The sequence below is a fragment of the Pelophylax lessonae genome, assembly GCF_965119305.1.
Source record: "Pelophylax lessonae genome assembly, chromosome: 2".
NCBI lineage: Eukaryota > Metazoa > Chordata > Amphibia > Anura > Ranidae > Pelophylax > Pelophylax lessonae.
The window spans coordinates 288706050-288728928 of NC_138769.1; the positions used below are offsets into that span (position 1 = coordinate 288706050).

General features: G+C 44.0%; 1 protein-coding gene across 1 annotated transcript in view; it reads right to left on the reverse strand.

Annotated features, from left to right (window-relative positions):
- GSTM4 (glutathione S-transferase mu 4) overlaps positions 1-22879 on the reverse strand; it is a 238714-nt gene that overhangs the window by 15572 nt on the left and 200263 nt on the right. Inside the window, exon 6 of the mRNA XM_082247306.1 lies at positions 4411-4506. Within this exon, the coding sequence (XP_082103432.1) occupies positions 4411-4506 (96 nt within the window). The remainder of the gene's footprint in view (positions 1-4410; positions 4507-22879) is intronic.

Below are 22879 nucleotides of genomic sequence, written 5' to 3' on the forward strand. Positions count from 1 at the left end.
GTCGGAATGTCAGGATGAGTCACACTGCAGTGGTATACTTTTTACCCAAGTTTAAATTAAAAAAGAATAAGGTAGTATCAGGGGTGTGTACATTTACCGGTACTCTTGTTATATCTGTGTGTTGTAGGATGGCTGTGTGTAGTGTGTGTTGTAGGATGGCTGTGTTAGCATGTGTTTGTATGGTATGGTAAAATTAAGGATGGGCTCGGACGTATTCCGATTGAGCCCCCCAGGAAGCCAATCATAGGTAGTGAGGCATTTCCCAAACGTCAGCTTCACATACACACGCTACCTATGATTGACAGGGTGCAGTGTCGGCTTCCTGGCGGGCTCAAGCCAAACACGCCCATCGCCTGAAAGGGGGAGTGGGGTAAAGAGACAGGGATGGGGTCCTGTGTGTCTCTTAGCTCCCATCCCCCTGTCAGGTAGTGTTTCTTTACTCTCCCCCCCCCCCCCCCCCCCGGGCAGATTTCTTTTGCCATTCTGGTCCCCTTAAGTGCCGGTTCACATTAGTGCGAGTATCATGTGCGGTGCAAATTTCAGCCATAGTTTGTATGGCTGAATTTGCACCGCATCCGCACTAAACACGCACATGACCCTTTTTTTTTTATCCGCAGCAGAATCGGATCGCATAGTGGTTCACACTAGTGCGATCCGATTCTGTGCGAACTTGCAGATCGCACTGTGATATGCGATCTCAACTGGGGGTGTCGTTAACTTTTAATTGACACCCCCTGCATATCGCATATGGCAGTGTGAACTGCCAGAGATGCGGATGCGATGCGCGAACACGCTGCATATTCGCAGCGTTCCCGCATCGCATAAGTGTGAACCGGCACTTAAGGTCCATGCACACTGATGCCTTTGCAGGGAGGGGGGCCTGTCAGGGGATGGGAGCCAAGAGACACACACTAGCTGATAGGCCCCCCAAAGGCAGAAGTGTGCACTGATTTTAAAGTGGACCAGATTATCAAAAGAAGTCTGCCAGGGGGGAGCAAAGAAACACTGCCTGGTAGGGAGACAGACACTAGCCATCAGCAGTGTTTCTTTGCTCCCCCCGGCAGACATCTTTTAATACTCTGGTCCCCTTTAAAATCAATGCACACTGCAGGGAGGGGAGGTCAGCTGGTGTATGTAGTAGTAGTCTCTTGCTCCCCCTTGCTCTGACAGGCAGTGTCTAATCTTTGTGTGCAGTATCGTACTTCACATTCTTAACATTCCTTAAATGCCATTCCTTAAATTCCTTTACCTCAGTGAAACTCTCGCCGAGTAACTCTCGCGAGCAATGCAGAGCCGTTGCCGTGGTTACGCTCCGATGGCCGCGAGATTTACTGGTGTGACGTATCCCTGTAGCAGGAAGGAGGAAGGCTGCTCTGGAGGTCTGTAATGCCGCTGTAACGTTACACTGCACCATTCAAGAATTCCACTTGCTTATCTTAATGACACATTCCAGTGTAGCAGAGGAAGGCTGCCGGAGACTGCAATGCGCGCCGATCACATCCATTCGCGCTGCTGTGCGGTCATTAACATTATAGCGGCGTATAACACGCACACATCATTTGCCCCCTATTTTCAGGGAGAAAAAGTGCGTGTTATACGCCGATAAATACGGTACTTATTTTTCCACCATAATTTGCAAATAAATTCTTAAAAAAAAAAAAATCAGACAATGCAATTTTCTGGATTTTTTTTCTCATTTTGTCTCTCATAGTTGATGAAAATTACAGGCCTCACTCATCTTTTTAAGTGGGAGAACTTGCACAATTGGTGGCTGACTAAATACTTTTTTGCCCAACTGTACATACACACACACACATTACACACATATATACATACATACATATACACAGTATCACACAAAAGTGATTACACCCCTCACATTTCTTGTAAATATTTTATTATATCTTCATGTGACAACACTGAGGAAATTAGACTTTGCTACAATGTAAAGTAGTGAGTGTACAGCTTGTATAACCGTGTAAATTTGCTGTCCCCTCAAAATAATTCAACACAGCCATTAATGTCTAAACCGCGGGCAACAAAAGTCAGTACACCCCTAAGTGAAAATGTCCAAACCGGGGCACAAAGTGTCAATATCTTGTGTGGCCACCATTATTTTCCAGCGCTGCCTTAACCCTCTTGGGCATGGAGTTCACCAGAGCTTCACAGGTTGTCACTGGAGTCCTCTTCCACTCCTCCATGATGACATCATGGAGCTGGTGGATGTTAGAGACCTTGCGCTCCTCCACCTTCCCTTTGAGGATGTCCCACAGATGCTCAATAGGGTTTAGGTCTGGAGACATGCCTGGCCAGTCCATAAACTTTACCCTTAGCTTCTTTAGCAAGGCGGTGATCGTCTTGGAGGTGTGATTGAGGTCATTATGTTGGAATACTGCCCTGGGACCCAGTCTCCAAAGGGAGGGGATCATGCTCTGCTTCAGTATGTCACAGTACATGTTAGCATTCATGGTTCCCTCAATGAACTGTAGCTCCCCAGTGCCGGCAGCACTCATGCAGCCCCAGACCATGACACTCCCACCACCATGCTTGACTATAGGCAAGACACACTTGTCTTTGTACTCCTCACCTGGTTGCCGCCACACACGCTTGACACCATCTGAACCAAATAAGTTCATCTTGGTCTCATCAGACCACAGGACATCGTTCCAGTAATCCATGTCCTTAGTCTGCTTGTCTTCAGAAAACTGTTTGTGGGCTCTCTTGTGCATCATCTTTAGAAGAGGCTTCCTTCTGGGATGACAGCCATGCAGACCAATTTAATGCAGTGTGCGGCATATGGTCTGAGCACTAACAGGCTGACCACCCACCCCTTCAACCTCTGCAGCAATGCTGGCAGCAGTCATACGTCTAATTCCCAAAAACAACCTCTGGATATGACGCTGAGCACATGCACTCAACTTCTTTGGTCAACCATGGCGAGGCCTGTTCTGAGTGGAACCTGTCCTGTTAAACTGCTGTATGGTCTTGGCCCCTGTGTCTCAGCTCAGTTTCAGGGTCTTGGCAATCTTCTTATAGCCTTGGCCATCTTTATGTAGAGCAACAATTATTTTTTCAGATCCTCAGAGTTCTTTGCCATGAGGTGCCATGTTGAACTTCCAGTGACACCAGAGAGGGAAAATGGCTAATTAGGCCCAATTTCGATATTTTTCCTAGGGGTTTACTGACTTTTGTTGCCAGCGGTTTAGACATTAATGTGTGTTGAGTTATTTTGAGGGGACAGCAAATTTACACTGTTATACAAACTGTACACTCACTACTTTACATTGTAGCAAAGTGTCATTTTTTTCAGTGTTGTCACATGAAAAGATATAATAAAATATTTACAAAAATTTGAGGTGGGTAACTCACTTTTGTGAGATACTGTGTGTAAATTATATATATATATATATATATATATATATATATATATATATATATATATATATGTAAATTATATATATATATATATATATATATATATATATATATATATATATATATATATATATACACATACATACATACATATACACACACACACATATACATATACATATATATACACACACACACATATATACACACACATATATACACACACACACACAAAAATGTTTTTTTTAGGGCCGATACCGATATTTTGGCAACTAAGTATCGGTATCGGCCGATATTTTGTACATTTAAAATTTTGAAAAATAAAAACAATTTTTGACACAAATCTGGTACTAAAAATGTGGGGTAGGTCTTTAAGCTGTAATGTGCAGTCTTCCCTTCCTTCCCTGCCTGCCAGGAATCCCGTGTGACCCTAGTTTAGTGTCATTAAAATCCTAGAATCCACTTGATTAGCGTTTTATATAATGTCCAGTGTGTGTTTTTGTAAAAGAATAGTGGGAAATCCCTTCATTACATCGCTGCTACGGGCTGTCCTCGCTAATCTCCCGCTCTGCTGTTTTATCCTCTTATAGCTATCAGGAGGAGTATCTCAGCCCCTCCCCTCTGCAGTGTACACAGAAGCGCCGAGTATTAGATTAGAATAGTGTGAAATCCCTTTGTTAAATCTCCAGCTCTGCTGTCCTTCTCTCCTCCCCCACTGACAGCTGGGGGTCAAAGAAGGGCCGAGTGGCAATGTAATGAAGGTATTTCATACTATTAGATTACAAAAACACTGGACGTTATATAAAACACTAATAAAGTGGATGCTAAGATTTTACATACACTAATATTACATACACTAATATCGGCCAGTTCCTGGGCCGATACCGATAGTGAATATCGGCCCTCCGATAATCAGCTTTGCCGATAATTTGACGATCCCTAATATATACAGACATACATACACAGAGTTCTAAAAATAAGGAATAACTACAGTTGCATTAACTACTTTAAAATGTAATACTGCAGAACATTTACCTTGTCCCCAGCAAACCAATTTCTGTCCCCTAGAAAGTGAGAGAATCTTCCCAGTGCAACTGGTAGTTTTTCAAGGTATGGGCCTTTCAGGACTTCCTGGAACAGTGAATAAATTCAAAATTAAACCAGATGTGGCTGTAACAATAAGCAGTCAGACCAGCCAAGTCACTAAGCTGCATGAGTTATTTTGGTATTTTATCTCATGATAAAATTGTCATACATTATGCTACTAAATATTGCAAAGGTTTGCAGCCCTTTTTTCCAATAATTAAGTTGACAACAGGCTATAGTTTCTCATAAACTGGTATTTTACCTAATGGAGTGCTATCTATATGCATCTTGAACACTTCATTTTTTCTGCTCTCCACTATAGATCTTACTCAAACTAACCATAAAAAATGAAAGTACGTGTAAATCATAAATTACATTGGGTTTGCTAAAGTTTGCACTGGACATCAAACAATTGCTACTGTTTTGAACAAACATTGGGTATTTGATTTACCTGTAAAATCTGTTTCTTGGAGTACATTATGGGACCCAGAGCAGCTTCACTAATTCTTACAATCAGGGTTATGCAACATTTACAGGTGATTGGAAAAAAAAAAAGCAAAAAAAAAAAAAACAGGAAGTCCCCTCCTAGGCATAACCCCTTCCTGCAAAGGGGTGGGATCTCTGTGCCCTATGATGTACTCCAAGAAATAGATTTTACAGGCAAGTCAAAAATCCAGTTTTCTTTATCGTACATCATGGGACACAGAGCAGCTTTAGAAATCCTTACAAACCGGGATCTCACAAAAGCACTTAAAATGAGAAGGGGGCAACACAGCAAAAAAGTCAACCGGCTCCAAAAGAAAAAATAAATACCACACACACGCGTAGAAACCTCACCCAGCAGTAGTGTAGAAGTGTGAACTGAAGACCAGGTAGTGGTTTTGCGATCTTGAGCCACCGAAGCTTGAAGCGCATAGTCCAGGAAGCACCAACACCCCCCAGTAAAAAATTGTGATAGAGAAAAGTGGAATCTTTCCTCCAACCTTTTCCTCCAAAAAGGAAATGGGTGTTATTCCATAGCTTTGCAACCTTTCTGTGACCCCTCAGGAATAACAAAGAATCCAAATGTCAAATACCAGCATTCAGCTTCCAGAGAAAAAAAATGTCAGCATCAAATCACATCCAAGTGTGGAGAGGCTTATTCCATTGTGAGTCTTTAGGACAAAAAGGCATTTAAAAAGCCTCCTGATTTAGATGAAAAGTTGAAACCATGCTTGCTGAAGTAACTGCCGAAGTAATGGCAACCTTGCACGGCAAAAAGAGAGGTCTCAAACATGGGTCTGTAAAACAGAATGAACCAAACTGAGGTCCCATGAGATCGAGGGCTGTATTACCAGAACAACAATACGTGTGACAGCTTGTATAAAAAGGCATGCACCAAGGAAGGAGAGGCTATTGGCCTTTAGAAAAAAAAAAAACAGCCAAAGCCAAAATCTGACCCTTGATAGTAGTCAAGGCAAGCCACATGTCGACTCCTGTTTTAAGAAAAGCAAAAATATTGTCCACAGAGGACTTGAAAGTTCCCAGCATCAAACCAAACAATATAGGATTTCCAGGTCCTACAGTAAATCTTCCTTGAGAGAGCGGAAAAAAAAAAGGAGTATAACAGAATCAGGAACTCCCCTGTCTATCCAATAATCTGTCTACAATAGCTATGCTGGTAAAGCCAGCAACCAAAAAAGAATGAATGGAAGACTGGACTGTGTGACATGAGGTCTGCACGATCTGGTAAGAAGGGAAGAGTGGAGCGCGGAGGTCATTCTCCGGTGCAGGGCAGAGAGGAGCGAGCACATCGGTCAATCTCCGGTGCAGGGCAGAGTGGAGGGGAGCGCGATGGTCACTCTCCGGTAAGGGGCAGTATAACGGAACTTCAACCAACACTGTATTTGTGGGCTTTCGTTAGTATACGGCTTCCTCCAGTTTAGAATACGGCTTCCTCCAGTCTAGAACATAGATATTCCAGCCGCCCTCCATACAGAACTAGCCTGAACTTAGCTTGAATGTGTATGAAAACATCAACTCCTTTATTGAACAAGAAACAGACTTTTATACACTTGGGAAGTATGTCAGTCACTACATGAACAATGACCCGAATATTTACCCAAAACTTCACACAATGGTTAGATAATGAGGTGCAGCTGACTCATGGTTAATCCCATCTAGACAAGGTTATCATTCACATGCTAATTAGCTCTGCGCACTTAACCACTTTAGCCCCGGAAGATTTTGCTGCTTAATGACAAGGCCACTTTTTTCAATTTGGCACTGTGTGACTAACTGGCAATTGTGCGGTCATGCAATGCTGTACCCAAATGAAATTTATGTCCTTTTTCCCCACAAACAGAGCTTTCTTTTGGTGGTATTTGATCACCTCTGCACTTTATATTTTTTGCGATATTAATAATAAAAAAAAAAAAAAGCGAAAATTTTGCGAAAAATTGACATTTTCTACTTTGATTATACTTTGTTATATCCAATATATTCAATTTTTGTCATATATTTAGGCCAAAATGTATTTGGCTACATGTCTTTGATAAAAAAAAATTCTCAATGAGCAAATTTTTATTGGTTTGCGCAAAAGTTATAGCGTCTACAAACTATAGTGTAAATACTGGAATTTAAGCAGCTTTTACTTTGACTGTCCATCTTAATTCTTGAAGTGCTGAAATGGCAGGGCAGTACAACCCCCCCCCCCCCCCAAATTACCACTTTTTGGAAAGTAGACTTCCTAAGGAATGTCCTGAAAGGCATGTTGAGCTCATTGAATATTTTTTTTCTTTCACAGGTGTTTGAAAAATTACTAAAAAAAAAAAAAATTTTTTTTATAAAAAGTGGTAATTGAAACGATATATTGCTCACACATGCCACGGGTATATGTGTAATTACACCCCAAAATATACTCTGCTGCTTTTCCTGAGTACAGGGATACCACATGTGAGACTTTGGGAGCCTAGCTGTGTACGGGACCCCGAAAACCAATCACCACCTTCAGAATTTAAAAGGGCGTAAATTTCTCATTTTCACTTCCTCACTGCCTATCACGGTTTCGGAGGCCCTGAAATGTCAAGGTAGCACAACCCCCCCCCCAAAATGACCCCAATTTGGAAAGTAGACACCCCAAGCTATTTGCTGAGGGGCATGTTGATAGGGCTGCGTATCTTTACTTACCTCGCGATTCGATGCGATTACGATTATTAGGGTCGCAATTCGATTCCGTGATGCATCACGATTACTATGGGGACCCTTTTCTAAAGGGGGATCTATGGGGACCCTGCTCTAAAGGGGGATCTATGGGGACCCTTCTCTAAAGGGGGATCTATGGGGACCCTTCTCTAAAGGGGGATCTATGGGGACCCTGCTCTAAAGGAGGATCTATGGGGACCCTGCTCTAAAGGAGGATCTATGGGGAGCCTGGGCCTGCCCTAAAGGGGATCCAGGGGAACTGAGCTCTAAAGGGGGATCTATGGGGACCCTGCTCTAAAGGGGGGATCTATGGAATAGATCCCCTTTAGTGCAGGGCCGCTATAGATCCCCCTTTAGAGCAGGACAGCATCCCCAGAGATCCTCCTTTAGTAGAGCAGGTCCCCCCATAGATCCCCCTTTAGAGCAGGCCACATCAGGTTAGAAGAGTTACCTGATGCTAGTTGTAGCATAGCAGGCTCTGGTAAGGAGGAATGCTGGGCTCTGTAGTCCCCCCTAGTTGTAGTATAGCAGGCTCTGGTAAGGAGGAATGCTGGGCTCTGTAGTCCCCGTAGTTGTAGTACAACAGGCCCTGGTAAGGAGGAATGCTGGGCTCTGTAGTCCCCCTAGTTGTAGTATAACAGGCTCTGTAGTCCCCCTAGTTGTAGTATGTACAGAGCCCAGCATTCCTCACCAGGGCCTACTGTACTACAACTAGGGGGACTACAGAGCCCAGCATTCCTCCTTACCAGGGCCTACTGTACTACAACTAGGGGCACTACAGAGCCCAGCATTCCTCCTTCCCAGGGCCTGTTATACTACAACTAGGGGGACTACAGTACAGAGTCTGTAGTAGTCCCCCTAGTTGTATAACAGGCCCTGGTAAGGAGGAATGCTGGGCTCTGTAGTGCCCCTAGTTGTATTATAGCAGGCCCTGGTAAGGAGGAATGCTGGGCCCTGTAGTGCCCCGACTTACCAGGAAGCAGAGCTGCAGAGATGTCCGTGGTTGAGCAGTCATATTATGGTGCGGTCCGCCGCCGCCATGCTTCTGGAGCCCGGAGCCGTGCGGAAGGAAGAACCCCTCCAGCTTGTTTAGCTGACTGGGGTCCTTTTTGCGGCAAGTCATCGGTTCCGCGGTGGTAGGGGGAGCCGAGCGGTGCAGATGGAGGCGGTAGATGGTGTCAGAGGGTCGTATTAGAGGTCAGTGTCCCCGATGGCCAGCAGAGCGGAGCTAAAAAGCCGCCATTCACTCCGTCGGAAGCCACGCCCCTTGGGCAGAAGCGTGTTAAGTGGGCATGCCGTGTGTATCCCGGGGCCAGAGAGCACCGATAGCTCCGCTCTCCTCTCCCGCGCCGCAAGGAGGAGCTCAGTGTTCCACAAGCCCGTCCAGCGCCGCCATGTCACTTCTGTCCCCACCCCACTGACGTCATTAGTAATCAATTTTTCAATCACCCCAAATCGATGCAGAATCGCGAAGGGTCGCATTGCGATGCATCGATTCGGCGATTATATTCAGCAGGCCTACATGTTGAGTCCATGGAATATTATATATTTTGCCACAAGTTTTGGGAAAATTACATTTTTTATATTTATTTTTTTAACACAAAGTTGTCACTAAATGATATTTTTCTCACATGCCATGGGCATATAAATGACACCCCAAAAAACATTCTGCTGCTTCTCCTGAGTATGGGGATACCCCATGTGTGAGATTTTTTGAAAGTCTAGCTGAGTACAGGACCCCGAAATCCAATCACCGCCTTCAGGCTTTCAAAGGGCGTAAATTGTTGATTTCACTCCTCACTACCGATCACAGTTTCGGAGGCCATGAAATGCCAATGCAGCACAACTCCCCACCCCCAAATGACCCCTTTTCGGAAAGAAGGCACCTTAAGCTATTTGCCAAGAGGTATGTTGAGTTTTTTGCAGATCTCACTTTTTGTCACAAAGTTTTGAAAATTGTAAACAAGAGGGAAAAAAAGTGAGTTAGACTTACCGGTAACTCCTTTTCTAGTTGTCTTCCAGGACAGCCCATGAGACCTAGGGCTCCTCCTACCAGGACAGGAACACATTAAACCCAATCAATAAAAGGCGTTGCCCTAGTCCTCACCTTCAGTATTCTCAAGAACCGTAGGTCATCCTTTAAAAAAAATATATATATATATATATATATATATATATATATATATATATATATATATATATATATATATATATATATATATATATATATATATATATATACACACACATAATACATTATACATAATACAAGGCAACACCGGCTGGGAATCCGGCTGTCCTGGAAGACTACTAGAAAAGGAGTTACCGGTAAGTCTAACTCACTTTTTCTCAAGTCTTCCTCCAGGACAGCCCATGAGACGATGAGCCAGAAACTTACCAGTCTAGGGAGGGACTACTGCCTGGAGCACCTTTCGACCAAAATGCCTGTTCCTGAGAGGAGGAGAGGAGGCCCAGGCGATAATGTCTAACAAAGGTCGAAAAGTTATACCAGGTAGCTGCCTTACAGATCTGCTATGGTGAGGCACCAGCTCTTTCGGCCCAAGACGTGGACAAGGCCCTTGTTGAATGTGCGTTGGAACCACATTCTTTGCTTTATAGGCTTCTGTAATAGCCTGCTTTATCCACCTAGCTATGGTGGCTTTAGAAGCTCCATTACCCCTTTGTGTGCCAGAAAACAGTACAAATAGGGTATCACACTTCCTAAAGGTTTTAGTCACCTCTAGGCAAGCCAAAAGAGGTCTTCTGACATCCCAAAAACTAAAAAAAAAAAAAAAAACTTTCTTCATTTTTTGGGGAACTACAAAAAAGGTAGGTAGTACAATATCCTGTGCTCTATGGAAGGAAGTAGCTACCTTAGGTAAAAACCCTGGATCGGTTTTTAACACTATTCTATCCTCAAAAATCATAAGAAAAGATTCTAATTGAGAGGGCCTGTAATTCACTAACTCTTCTAGCTGACATCACTGCAATTAGGAATGCAGTTTTCAGAGCAAGTAGTTTTTCTGTTAAGTCCTTCAAGGGTTCAAAAGGGGTTGTTACCAAGGCTTGAAGGACCAGGGATAGGTTCCAAGTTGGACATGCTTTGACCACTACAGGCTTAGCCCGGGTGATTGCTGTGAATAACCTAGCTACCGTGGGATTTTCCCGAAGGGAATACTGAAGAAAGTTGCTAATGGCAGCAGCCTGCACTTTCAAAGTACTAAGGGAGAGAGGCCCTTATCTATGCCCTCTTGAAAAAATTCAAGAATAGACGGTATATCTGGAGATGGCCTATGATTTTCAGCCATCCAAGAATTTAAATTTTTCCACACCTTGGAATATATAGTTCTTGTGACAGGTTTTCGACAGTTAATCAAGGTCTTTATTACCTTGTCTGAGAACTATTGGGAACTTAGTATCTGCTCTTCAGATACCAAGCGGTTAGGTTCAAGAACCTGATGTGCGGATGGGTCACCGGACCCTGAGTCAACAGGTCCTGTCTCCAGGGCAAAATTATTGGAGGCCTAGAGGCAAGGGCCTGTAGGCGTGAAAACCATGGCCATTTGGGCCAAAAAGGAGCTATTAGAATCAGATCTGTGTCCTCTTGGAAGAATTTCCAGAGGACCTCCGAGATTAGCCTGACTGGAGGGAAGGCATAGCAGAGATTGAAAGACCAAGGGTTTGCAAAGGCGTCGATCCCCAGGGACTGATCCCATTGGTTCAGGGGAAAAAACCTTGTTTTGCTGTTTGTTTGAGCTGCAAAAAGTTCCATTTCTGGAAGGCCCCACTTGGCTGCAATTTCTGTAAAGTCCTTTTGGTTGAGGGACGAATTGTCCCGACACACCCGGTGGCGGCTTAGGTGGTCTGCTAAGACATTCTGAGTCCCTTTCAGATGAATAGCTGAAATGGAGGCAAGATTCAGCTCGGCCCAAGAGAATATTTTCTGGGCTATACACTGTAACCCCCGACTCCGTGTACCTCCCTGTTTGTTGAGGTACGCCACCGTAGCTATGTTGTCGGATCGAATCTGCAGATGACTTCCTTTTATGTCCATTTGAAAGAACTCTAAGGCTTTTTGTACTGCCATGAGTTCTTTCTGATTTGACGAGGTCTGTGCTTCCAGCTGGGACCATTCTCCCTGTGCTAACTGACTCTGGAGATGTGCCCCCCAACCAGAAGAGCTTGTGTCTGTGGTTATTTTAAGATATTTGAACAACCCAGGTTAGTCCCTTTGTGAGGTGAGGAGGTGATCTCCACCACAATAGGGTTCTTTTTACCCTGGTGGGAACTTTCACCTTCAGTTCCAAGGAATCCAGAAATCCGTCCCAGTTCTTTCACAGGAACCATTGGAGGGGACGTTGTTGGTACTGGGCCCAAGGGACAGCTGGAAAACAGGAGGTCATGAGGCCTATGACTCTTGTTATGTCTCTGAGTGAGACCCACTGGTTGGTTTGTAAAGAAGCTACCATCTGAAACCTCTTTAAAACTGAGTTTTGGGAGAAAAATCTTTTGATCCAGAGAGGAGATCTCGTATCCGAGATAGGTCACTCTCTGGGAGGGTGTTAGGAAAGATTTCTGTCTGTTGATCATCCATCCTAGTGACCCAAGGAACTCCTGAACTGTAAGGAGGTCCTTCTTTAGTTTCTGATCTGAATCCGCCCACTACTAGGAGGTCGTCCAGGCAGGATGATCATAACGGACTTCAGTCTCAATGGAGCTAAAGCTTCCCCCAGTACCTTGGTAAAGACACGAGGGGCTGAGCATAGCCCGAAGGGTAGTGCCCGAAATTGATAGTGTCTGAGCTCTGGTCCTAGCTTCACTGCTAGTCTTAGGAACTTCTGGTAAGCTAGGTGAATGGGGATGTGAAAGTAGACATCCTTTAAGTCCAGTGTTGCCATAAAACATTTTGGATACAGCAAGCTTCTTATGGAGTATATTGTTTCCAATGCGAAAATGCTTGTACCTTATCGAGAGATTTAATTTGCGTAGATTTAAAATCAATCGATAACTCCGAGGGTTTTCTCATCACGAAAATGTGGGGGTAAAACCCATTGCCCTGTTCCTGCTTTGGTAAAGGTATCAATACCCTCTGGTCTACTAAGTCTCCAATTTGGAGACTTAGAGCAGCTGCTTTGGCAGGATCCTTGGGCAGACTGGTAATCAATATCCTCTCTGCAGGTTGGGAATTGAATTCCAGTCTGTACCCTGTGGACACTAGGTCCAGAATAAAATGGCTTGATGTCATTTTCTTCCACTGTGGGAGGAAGGCCCATAATCTTCCGCCCACTCTGTGTAAAGAATCATAGTGGTTTGGCGGGGTGCTGAGGAGGATTAAACAGGATGCTTCCCCTACCCCTACCGTTGTGGCCGGTCCAGTGTTTCTTGGACACGGCCTGAACCTCACGTGGCCCTTGCTGTTTGCCCCTGCCCTGAAAAAACTTTCAGGTATATGGGGATTTTTCTTTTCTGGAAATGACTTTTTTGTCAGCCGTGTGCGTTCCAGAGCGTCTGTCAGCCCAGGGCCGAAGAGATGGTCACCCGTAAAGGGAAGACTACAGAAGCGCATTTTAGAAGCACAGTGTTGGTTTAGAAAATGCATTTTCCTTTATTTTACAGCTCTCATTTATTTTGGAAAATGAAGAAACACTCACCATGCATCTTAGCAAATACCCAGGGGTGTCTACTTTTGAAATCAACAATATATGCCCTTAGAAAGCCTGAAGGTGGTGATTAGTTTTCGGGGTCCTGTATGCGGCTAGACTGCCAAAATGTCTGACACATGGGGTATCCCCATAATCAGGAGAAGCAGCAGATTTTATTTTGGGGTGTTATTTCACATATACCCATGGCAAGTGTGAGCAATAAGTTATTTTAGTGACAACTTTTTGTAAAAAAAAAAAAAAAAAAAAAAAAAATAATAATTCTCTCGAAACTTGTGGCAAAATATAAAATATTCCATGAACTCACCATGCCTCTCAACAAATAGCTCGGATTGTTTACTTTGCAAACTGGGGTCATTTGGGGAGGTTTAGTTCTAGTTCTATCTCGAAAATTCAGGCCCTCCGAAACAGTGACCGGTAGTCAGGAAGTAAAATAAGCAATTTATGCCATTAGAAAGCCTGAAGGCGGTGATTAGGTTTCAGGGTCCCATACACAGCTAGGCTCCCAAAAAGTCTCACACATGTGGTATCCCTGTACTCCGGAGAAGCAGCAAAATGTATTTTGGGGTGTCATTTCACATATGCCCATGGCATACGTGAGCAATATATCATTTAGTGACAACTTTGTTTTTTTACTTAGGGCAAAATATAAAATACTGTATGGACTCAATATGCCTCTCAGCAAATAGCTTTGGGTGTCTACTTTCCAAAAAGGGGTCATTTAGGGGGAATTTGAACTGTCCTGGCATTTTATGCTCAATCTTAGCCACACATTACCCACTCCAACTACTTGAAGACCAAGCCTTTTTCTGTGACTTTTTGTTTACATGACAAAAAAAATATATATATATTTTTTTTACTAGAAAATTACTTTGAACCCCCAAACATTTTTTTTAAAGCAGAGGCCCTACAGAACAAAATGGTGGATGTTGCAATTTTTTTTTAAATTGAATGCACAAATACACTATATAAATTCCAAATTGGTTGGTAAAATTTAAAAGATGATCTTATACAGAGTACATAGATACCAAACAGGACATGCTTTAAAATCGCGCACGCCCATGCAGCAGTAACAAACTACGTACATTTTTAAAAGCCTAAGTCTTTACAGGTTACAACTTTAGACTTAGTCTACTGCAAGAATTACTGCCCTCGACCTGGCGTTCGCGGCGATACCTCCCTGGAGCCATGAATGTGCCCGACGTAGGTCTACGTCGCTGGACATAGAGCCGCAGTAGCAGCACAGTGCGTGGTCTTAAAGTGGTTAAACAAGCTGGGATGACAAGACTGGCTGGCAACAAAGCAAAAACAAAATTACACATTATCCCAAGTATAAAAACAGAACACCTTAGACAGATACTGGGGTCTCTTGCCATTGTCTGTATAATGTCTCCTACATTGAAACACATGGAATACACATTATTTAGGAGTCACAGACTTCATGGCAATGGTCTACAACAGTCTAGGTCTCACATTGTATAGTGGGATCGAGTCTTCACTTTTAATGAGAGACATTGTTGATTTTATCATTTCTTTTGCCACCCTGTGCCCCTAATAGACACAGGGTGACTTAAACATAAGAGGAGCCTAGGGACCTGAGACAAGGATTTCCCAACTTCTCTAAGGTAAGCTGGGTTACACATGCCCCCCCAACCAAAGCAACTCCCGTCACAGGCAGAGTGGAGCCCAGAGTGGAGCAGAGCGCGGCAGTCACTCTCCTGGGGGGAAGGGGAGAGTGGAGACCAGAGTGGAAGGGAGCACGGCGGTCACTCTCCTGGGGAAGGGCAGAGTGGAGCTGTATCAACTCACATGATTTTTTTATGGACCGCAGCTGCGGAAGTCAACCACTTAGTAATGAAGCAATGTCCGCCAAAACCAGTTTCGGTGATATGGGCTACAGTTACATCACGGTGCGACTATAAGCAGATATAGCAAAATGGAATTCAGACAGAGTACTTGCGGTTTGATAAGTTGGTAATTAGAAATAGCAGCTGATGTAGTTCCACTCTTCAACCACTATATGGCGGAAGGACTTAGCTATTGCTGAGAGAGTCTGGACGGACGACAGTCTCACTGGGGAGAGAGAGAAAGGAAGTACTGCTTGTAGGAGGCTGTTCCCCAGCGTCTGCTATGTTGCTGAGACGTCGGAGAAATTAATCATGCGCCCTAAATTGCTGATGAGTGGAGCCACAGGATACGCCAATGGAACTACGTATGGAGCGAGGAGCAGCAAGTCTAGCAGGTCTGTTACATGAGCCCAGAGTGGAGTGGAGCCCGGAGGTCATTCTCCGATGCAGGGCAAAGAGGAGCGAGTGCACCATTCAATCTCCGGTGAGGGGCAGTGTAATGGAACTATAACAGACACTGTATTTGTGGGCTTCCATAAGTATACGGCTTCCTCCAGTCTAGAACAGATAGAAATTTCAGCCGCCCTCTAAACAAAACTAGCCTGAACTTAGCTTGTATGTGTCTGAAAACATCAACTCCTTTATTGAACAAGAAACAGCCTTTTATACACTTGAGAAGTATGTCAGTCACTACATGAACAATGACCCGAATATTTACCCAAAACATCACACAATGGTTAGATAACGAGGTACAGCTGACTCATGGCTAATCCCATCTAGAAAAAGTTGTCATTCACATGCTAATTAACTCAACGCACTTACCAATTTAGCCCCGGAAGATTTTGCTGCTTAATGACCAAGCCACTTTTTTCAACTTGGCATTGCGCAGTCATGCAATGCTGTACCCAAATGTCATTTTTCCCCACAAAGCTTTCTTTTGGTGGTATTTAATCACCTCTGCGCCTTTCATGTTTTGCGATAAAAAAAGATCGACAATTGACATTTTCTACTTTGACTGTTATATCCAATATATTCAATTTTTGTCATATATTTCGGCCAAAATGTATTTAGCTACATGTCTTTGACCAAAAAATTCTCAACAAGCGCATTTTTATTGGCTTGCGCAAAAGTTATAGCGTCTACAAACTATTAACCAGTATGAGGCCCAGTTCTGCTGACGCTTGTAGTCCTCCAAATTCTGACTAACTAGCGTAGATGAGAAAAATAAAAAGCTATTCTTAAGAAAAAAAATTTTCTGAAATAAAAGACAAGAAAAAAAACCGAGACACTAGGTCCCAGCAGGGAAAACCTAGCCTACTCCTGACGCTATGCAGTAAAGAACTGGATTAGAGTGGTACTGGCTGGAGGATATAGGCCAGAGGGATGCCCCCCTGTGGGTGTGTCTATATGTTAATGTTTGTTAAATTAACAAAATTACTACCTAGCCTGCTCCTGCGGAGAAGGCCAATACCCAATTGTGAAGACTGTATGAATGGGTGGCAACTGTCAGACGTAAGAGAAAATGCATTTTCCTTGCTTTTCTTCATTTTCCAAAACAAATGAGAGCTGCAAAATACTCACCATGCATCTTAGCAAATACCCAGGGATGTCTACTTTTCGAAAAGGGGTCATCTGACAGGGGTTTTGTGCTATCTTGGCATTTCATGGCCTTCAAAACTGTGATAGGAGTGAAATCAACAATTTATGCCCTTAAAAGCAACAATTTATGCCCTTAGAAAGCCTGAAGGCGGTGATTAGTTTTCGGGGTCCTGTATGCGGCTAGACTGCAAAAAAAGTCTCACACATAGGGTATCCCTAAACTCAGAAGAAGCAGCAGAATGTATTTTGGGGTGTCATCTCACATATATCCATGGCATATGTGAGAAAAATATAATTTAGTGACAATTTTGTGTAAAAAAAAAAAAATAAATAAATAATTTTCCCGAAACTTGTGGCAAGATATAAAATATTCCATGGACGCACCATGCCTCTCAGCAAATAGCTTGGAGTGTCTACTTTGCAAAATGGGGTCATTTGGGGAGGTTTTGTTCCATCTTGAAATTTCAGGGCCTCCGAAACTGACAGGTAGTGAGGAAGTAAAATAAGCAATTTATGCCATTAGAAAGCCTGAAGGCGGTGATTAGTTTTCAGCGTCCTGTACACAGCTAGGCTCCCGAAAAGTCTCACACATGTATCCCTGTACTCAGAAGCAGCAGAATGTATTTTGGGGTGTCAGTTCACATATACCCATGGCATACGTAAGCAATATATCATTTAGTGACAACTTTGTGTAAACAAAAAAAAAATGAATTGTCATTTTCCTGAAACTTAGGGCAAAATATAAATATATTCCATGGACTCAATATGCGTCTCAGCAAATAGCTTTGGGTGTCTACTTTCCAAAAAGGGGTAATTTGGGGGGGGGGGGGTGTTTGAACTGTCCTGGCATTTTATGCTCAATCTTAGCCACACATCACCCACTCTACTAACCACTTGAAGACCAAGCCTTTTCTGGGACTTTGTTTACATGAAAAAATATTTTTTATTTTATTTACTAGAAAATTACTTTGAACCCCCAAACTTTTTTTTTTTTTTAAAGCAGAGGCCCTACAAAATGGTGGAGGTTGCAATTTTTTTCGTCACACGGTATTTGTGCACAGATTTTTCAATCGCAATTTTTTGCGGAAAAAAAAACACTTTAAATTGAATACATAAATACACTATACAATTCCTAATTGTTTGGTAAAATTTTAAAGATGATCTTATGCAGAGTACATAGATACCAAATATGACATGCTTTAAAATTGCACACGCCCGTGCAGCAGCAACAAATTACGTACATTTTTTAAAAGCCTTTACAGGTTACCACTTTGGACTTACAGAGGAGGTCTACTGCAGGAATTGCTGCCCTCGACCTGGCGATCGCGGCGATACATCCCTGGAGCCGTGAATAATAGGTCTAAGTCGCTGGACATAGCAGAGCCGCAGTAGCAGCACAGTGAGTGGTCTTAAACTGGTTAAACAAGCTGGGATGACAAGACTGACCAGCAACAAAGCCAACACAAAATACAAAATTACACATTAAGTATAAAAACAGAACACCTTATTATACAATGGCAAGAGACCCCAGTATCAGTCTGTCTCCTACATTGAAGCACATGGAATACACATTTAGGAGTCACAGACTTCATGGCAACGGTCTACAACAGCCTAGGTCTCCCAGTGTAAAGTGGGATCAAGTCTTCACATTTCATGAGGGACATTGTTGAATATCATCACTCTCCCATTTAAGTAATCCAAACCATATTCTGTGTCCACTAAGTCCATCATTTCCTTGGCCACTCTGTGCACCAAATAGACACAGGGCGACTTACACATAAGAGGAGCCTAGGGACCTGAGACAGGGAATTCCCAAACTCTTTAAGGTAAGCTGGGTTCTACAGGTAAACTGTGTTCCCCCCCAACTAAAGTGACTCCCGTCAAAAGGCACAGTGGAGCGGAGCGAGACGGTCACTCTCCGGTGAAGGGCAGAGTGGAGCAGAGCGAAACAGTCACTCTCCGGTGAAGGGCAGAGTGGAGCGGAGCGAGACAGTCACTCTCCGGTGAAGCGCAGAGTGGAGCAAGACAGTCACTCTCCGGTGAAGGGCAGAGTGGAGCAGAGCGAGACAGTCACTCTCCCGTGAAGGGCACAGTGGAGCAGAACGAGACAGTCACTCTCCGGTGAAGGGCACAGTGGAGCAGAGCGAGACGGTCACTCTCCGGTGAAGGGCAGAGTGGAGCAGAGCGAGACGGTCACTCTCCGGTGAAGGGCAGAGTGGAGCAGAGCGAAACAGTCACTCTCCGGTGAAGCGCAGAGTGGAGCAAGACGGTCACTCTCCGGTGAAGGGCAGAGTGGAGCAGAGCGAGACAGTCACTCTCCGGTGAAGGGCAGAGTGGAGCAGAGCGAGACGGTCACTCTCCGGTGAAGGGCAGAGTGGAGCGGAGCGAGACAGTCACTCTCCGGTGAAGCGCAGAGTGGAGCAAGACGGTCACTCTCCGGTGAAGGGCAGAGTGGAGCAGAGCGAGACAGTCACTCTCCGGTGAAGGGCAGAGTGGAGCAGAGCGAGACAGTCACTCTCCGGTGAAGGGCAGAGTGGAGCAGAGCGAGACAGTCACTCTCCCGTGAAGGGCACAGTGGAGCAGAACGAGACAGTCACTCTCCGGTGAAGGGCACAGTGGAGCAGAGCGAGACGGTCACTCTCCGGTGAAGGGCAGAGTGGAGCAGAGCGAGACGGTCACTCTCCGGTGAAGGGCAGAGTGGAGCAGAGCGAAACAGTCACTCTCCGGTGAAGCGCAGAGTGGAGCAAGACGGTCACTCTCCGGTGAAGGGCAGAGTGGAGCAGAGCGAGACAGTCACTCTCCGGTGAAGGGCAGAGTGGAGCAGAGCGAGACAGTCACTCTCCGGTGAAGGGCAGAGTGGAGCAGAGCGAGACAGTCACTCTCCCGTGAAGGGCACAGTGGAGCAGAACGAGACAGTCACTCTCCGGTGAAGGGCACAGTGGAGCAGAGCGAGACAGTCACTCTCCGATGAAGGGCACAGTGGAGCAGAGCGAGACAGTCACTCTCCGGTGAAGGGCAGAGTGGAGCGGAGCGAGACGGTCACTCTCTGGTGAAGGGCAGAGTGGAGCAGAGCGAGACAGTCACTCTCCGGTGAAGGCCAAGTGGAGCAGAGCGAGACGGTCACTCTCCTGTGAAGGGCAGAGTGGAGCAGAGCGAGACAGTCACTCTCCGGTGAAGGGCAGAGTGGAGCAGAGCGAGACAGTCACTCTCCGGTGAAGCGCAGAGTGGAGCGGAGCGTGGCGGCCAATCTCCGCTGCAGGGAAGAGCGGAGCGATCAGCCTCCGATGCAGGGAAGAGTGGAGCAGTCAGTCTCTGGTGCAGGGCAGACTGAAGTGGAGTGCGATTGTAACTCTGATGCAGGGCAGACTGGAGCAGAGCACGGGGGTCACTCTTCGATGCAGGGCAGACTGGAGCGGAGCGCGGTGGTCACTCTGTGTCAAGTGCAGGGCAGAGTGGAGCGCAGTGCAACGGTAACTCACCGATACAGGGCAGAGTTGAGCGGTGCGTTGCAGTGACTCTGTTGCAGTGACTCTCCGGCAAAGGGCAGAGTGCAGCGGAGCGATCAGTTGCCAGGGCAGAGTGCAGCGGAGCAGTCTGTGACGGGAGTCACTTTGGTTGGGGGGCCTGTGGAACCCAGCTTACCTTAGAGGTTGGGAAATCCATCTCTCTGCCCCTAGGCTTCTCTTATGTGTAAGTCACCCTGTGTCTATTAGGGGCACAGGGTGGCAAAGGAAATTATGGACTTAATGGACAATATGGTTTGAATTACTCAAATGGTACAGTAATAATTAACAATATATCTCAAAGAATATATGACGACTCTGGGACTCTGGGACTCTAGGCCTAGCTGCCCATTGCCAATAAGGCTTCACAGAGTCAGACGCCTAGCAGATGCTAAAATCATCAGCTCAAATCACCTGTCTTCCACACCTCATAATTATACTCTGTGTTTAGACTTCTAATAAATGTGTAATTTTGTTTTAGCTTTGTTGCCAGGCAGTCTGGTCACCAGCTTATTTAAGTGCGCTGAGTTAATTAGTATTATGAATGATAACCTTGTCTAGATGGGATTAGCCATGAGTCAGCTGTACCTCGTTATCTAACCATTGTGTGATATTTTGGGTAAATATTCGGGTCATTGTTCATGTAGTGACTGACATACTTCTCAAGTGAATAAAAGTATTTTTCTTGTTCAATAAAGAGTTGTTTTTCAGACACATACAAGCTAAGTGCAGGCTAGTTTTTTGTATCTAGAGCGGCTGGAATATATGTTCAAGACTGTAGGAAGCCGTATACTGACGGAAGCCCACAAACAGTGTGGGTTGAAGTATCATTACACTGGTTGGCAGCGGCAGGATGCTTCCTGCAGTCTGGGAAAGCCAAACATCCACTGGGATCCAAGGTCCAGATAACAGAAGAGGAGAGGTATCAGCCGCCATGGAAGAGGAATTTGGAAGGAGGTTACGAGAGATGCGGATACAGCACAGGGGACCAGGGTCAGAGAAGGTCCTGCTAGGATGGTATGATTTAATCGGCTTTGAACTCTGGAAGAAAACGCTAGCCCGTGCAGGGAAAAATCCTCCCCTCCAACCAGGAAAGGTACTGGTCACAGTATGAATTGTGGGTGCTGGTTTTGGGAGATAAGCCAAACAAGGAATGGAAAGCTGAGTTAAGCAGGCTTGTCCAGGAGGAGATACGATTGGACGAAAGCTACAGAGCTCTACGCTGGTATGTAATCCAAGAGTGCCCATGGACAGTGGACGACTTTTAATAAATAAATAGATTAAAAATCACTAATGAATCAGTTCAAGTCGAAGTCAACAATAAGACCGTTAGGAGTAAAAGAATCCATTTTAAAAATCCATTGGGATTCTAATTTATTTTTTTTATTTTTTCTTTCGGATATTTAGTTATTTGGCAAGCAAAACCTCTTTTGAAAGGGTAAAATCCTTTTCCTGTAAAAAACGACAACAGTTTTTTGGGGGGGTCTATAATAGTTTTCACTATTTTATTCTTTACTGATGGTACCTTTCTGTATACGAATTTAGGTATTTCTGGTATGTCATCTGTTAAATGTTTATCGGGTTTCAAAATATGCCAGTACTTTATTATTTTTTCCACCGCTTTGTACTGCATACAATTCAATATTATTGGTACGTTGTCTGTGTAAGTGTTGGTTTTTTCTTTTCTATTAAATTCTTTTCTTTGTATATTTTTGACTTCTACGATCTTATTATCCACAAATTTTTGTTCATAACCTTTGTCTTTGAATCTTTGTCCTAAGATTTGCTTGTTCTTCAAAGTAATTTTCTTTTGTACAGTTTCGCTTCAATCTTAGTAGCTGCCCTTTGGGTATATTCCAGAGCAAATTTTTATGGTGACAGCTGGTGATAGGGAGGTAGCTATTTCGATCTACTTCCTTAAAATGGGTTTTGGTGTATATTTTACCATTTTCCTGTATGATTGAAAGATCTAAATATGTGATTTCCTCTTCGCTGATGTTCCAAGATAGTTTGATATTCTTATCATTATTGTTTAATTCCTTAAAAAAGTCTTCTAGCGTGTTTTTTGGGCCGTTCCATAAACTTAGGCCATCATCAATAAATCTATTGTTGCGCCCATTGCAACACCAATTCTTTGAGGATAATAAGTGTTTTTATACCAGAAATAATTTTTCTTTAAGCAAAAATCTAAACATTTAATCAAAATTTCCTCCGTTTACAAATCAATTCAGTATACTCTTTCAAGGCCCATTTTGTGGCCTCACATGCTTCATGATGTATTATTGTGTATAATGATGCAACGTCTATTGTAGCCATTTGTACTTTCTCATATCTCGGGATTTCCTCCAGTATCTGTAAAATATGTTTTGTATCTTTCGTGAAAGCTTTTGTTTTTGGAATTATTGGCTGTAAGAATGCATCGATATATTGACACAATCTCATAGTCAGATAGTCTATGCAGTTCACTATAGGTCTTGGCGGGGGATTTTCCTTGTGTCTGTGTATTTTCGGTACTGTATATATAAATGGGTGTTCTGCATGCTTCTGGTACTAGAAATTTCGCTTCTTTCTTGTTTAATATTTATTTTTTTAACCCCAAATATATTAGTTGCTCCAGTTCTTTTTT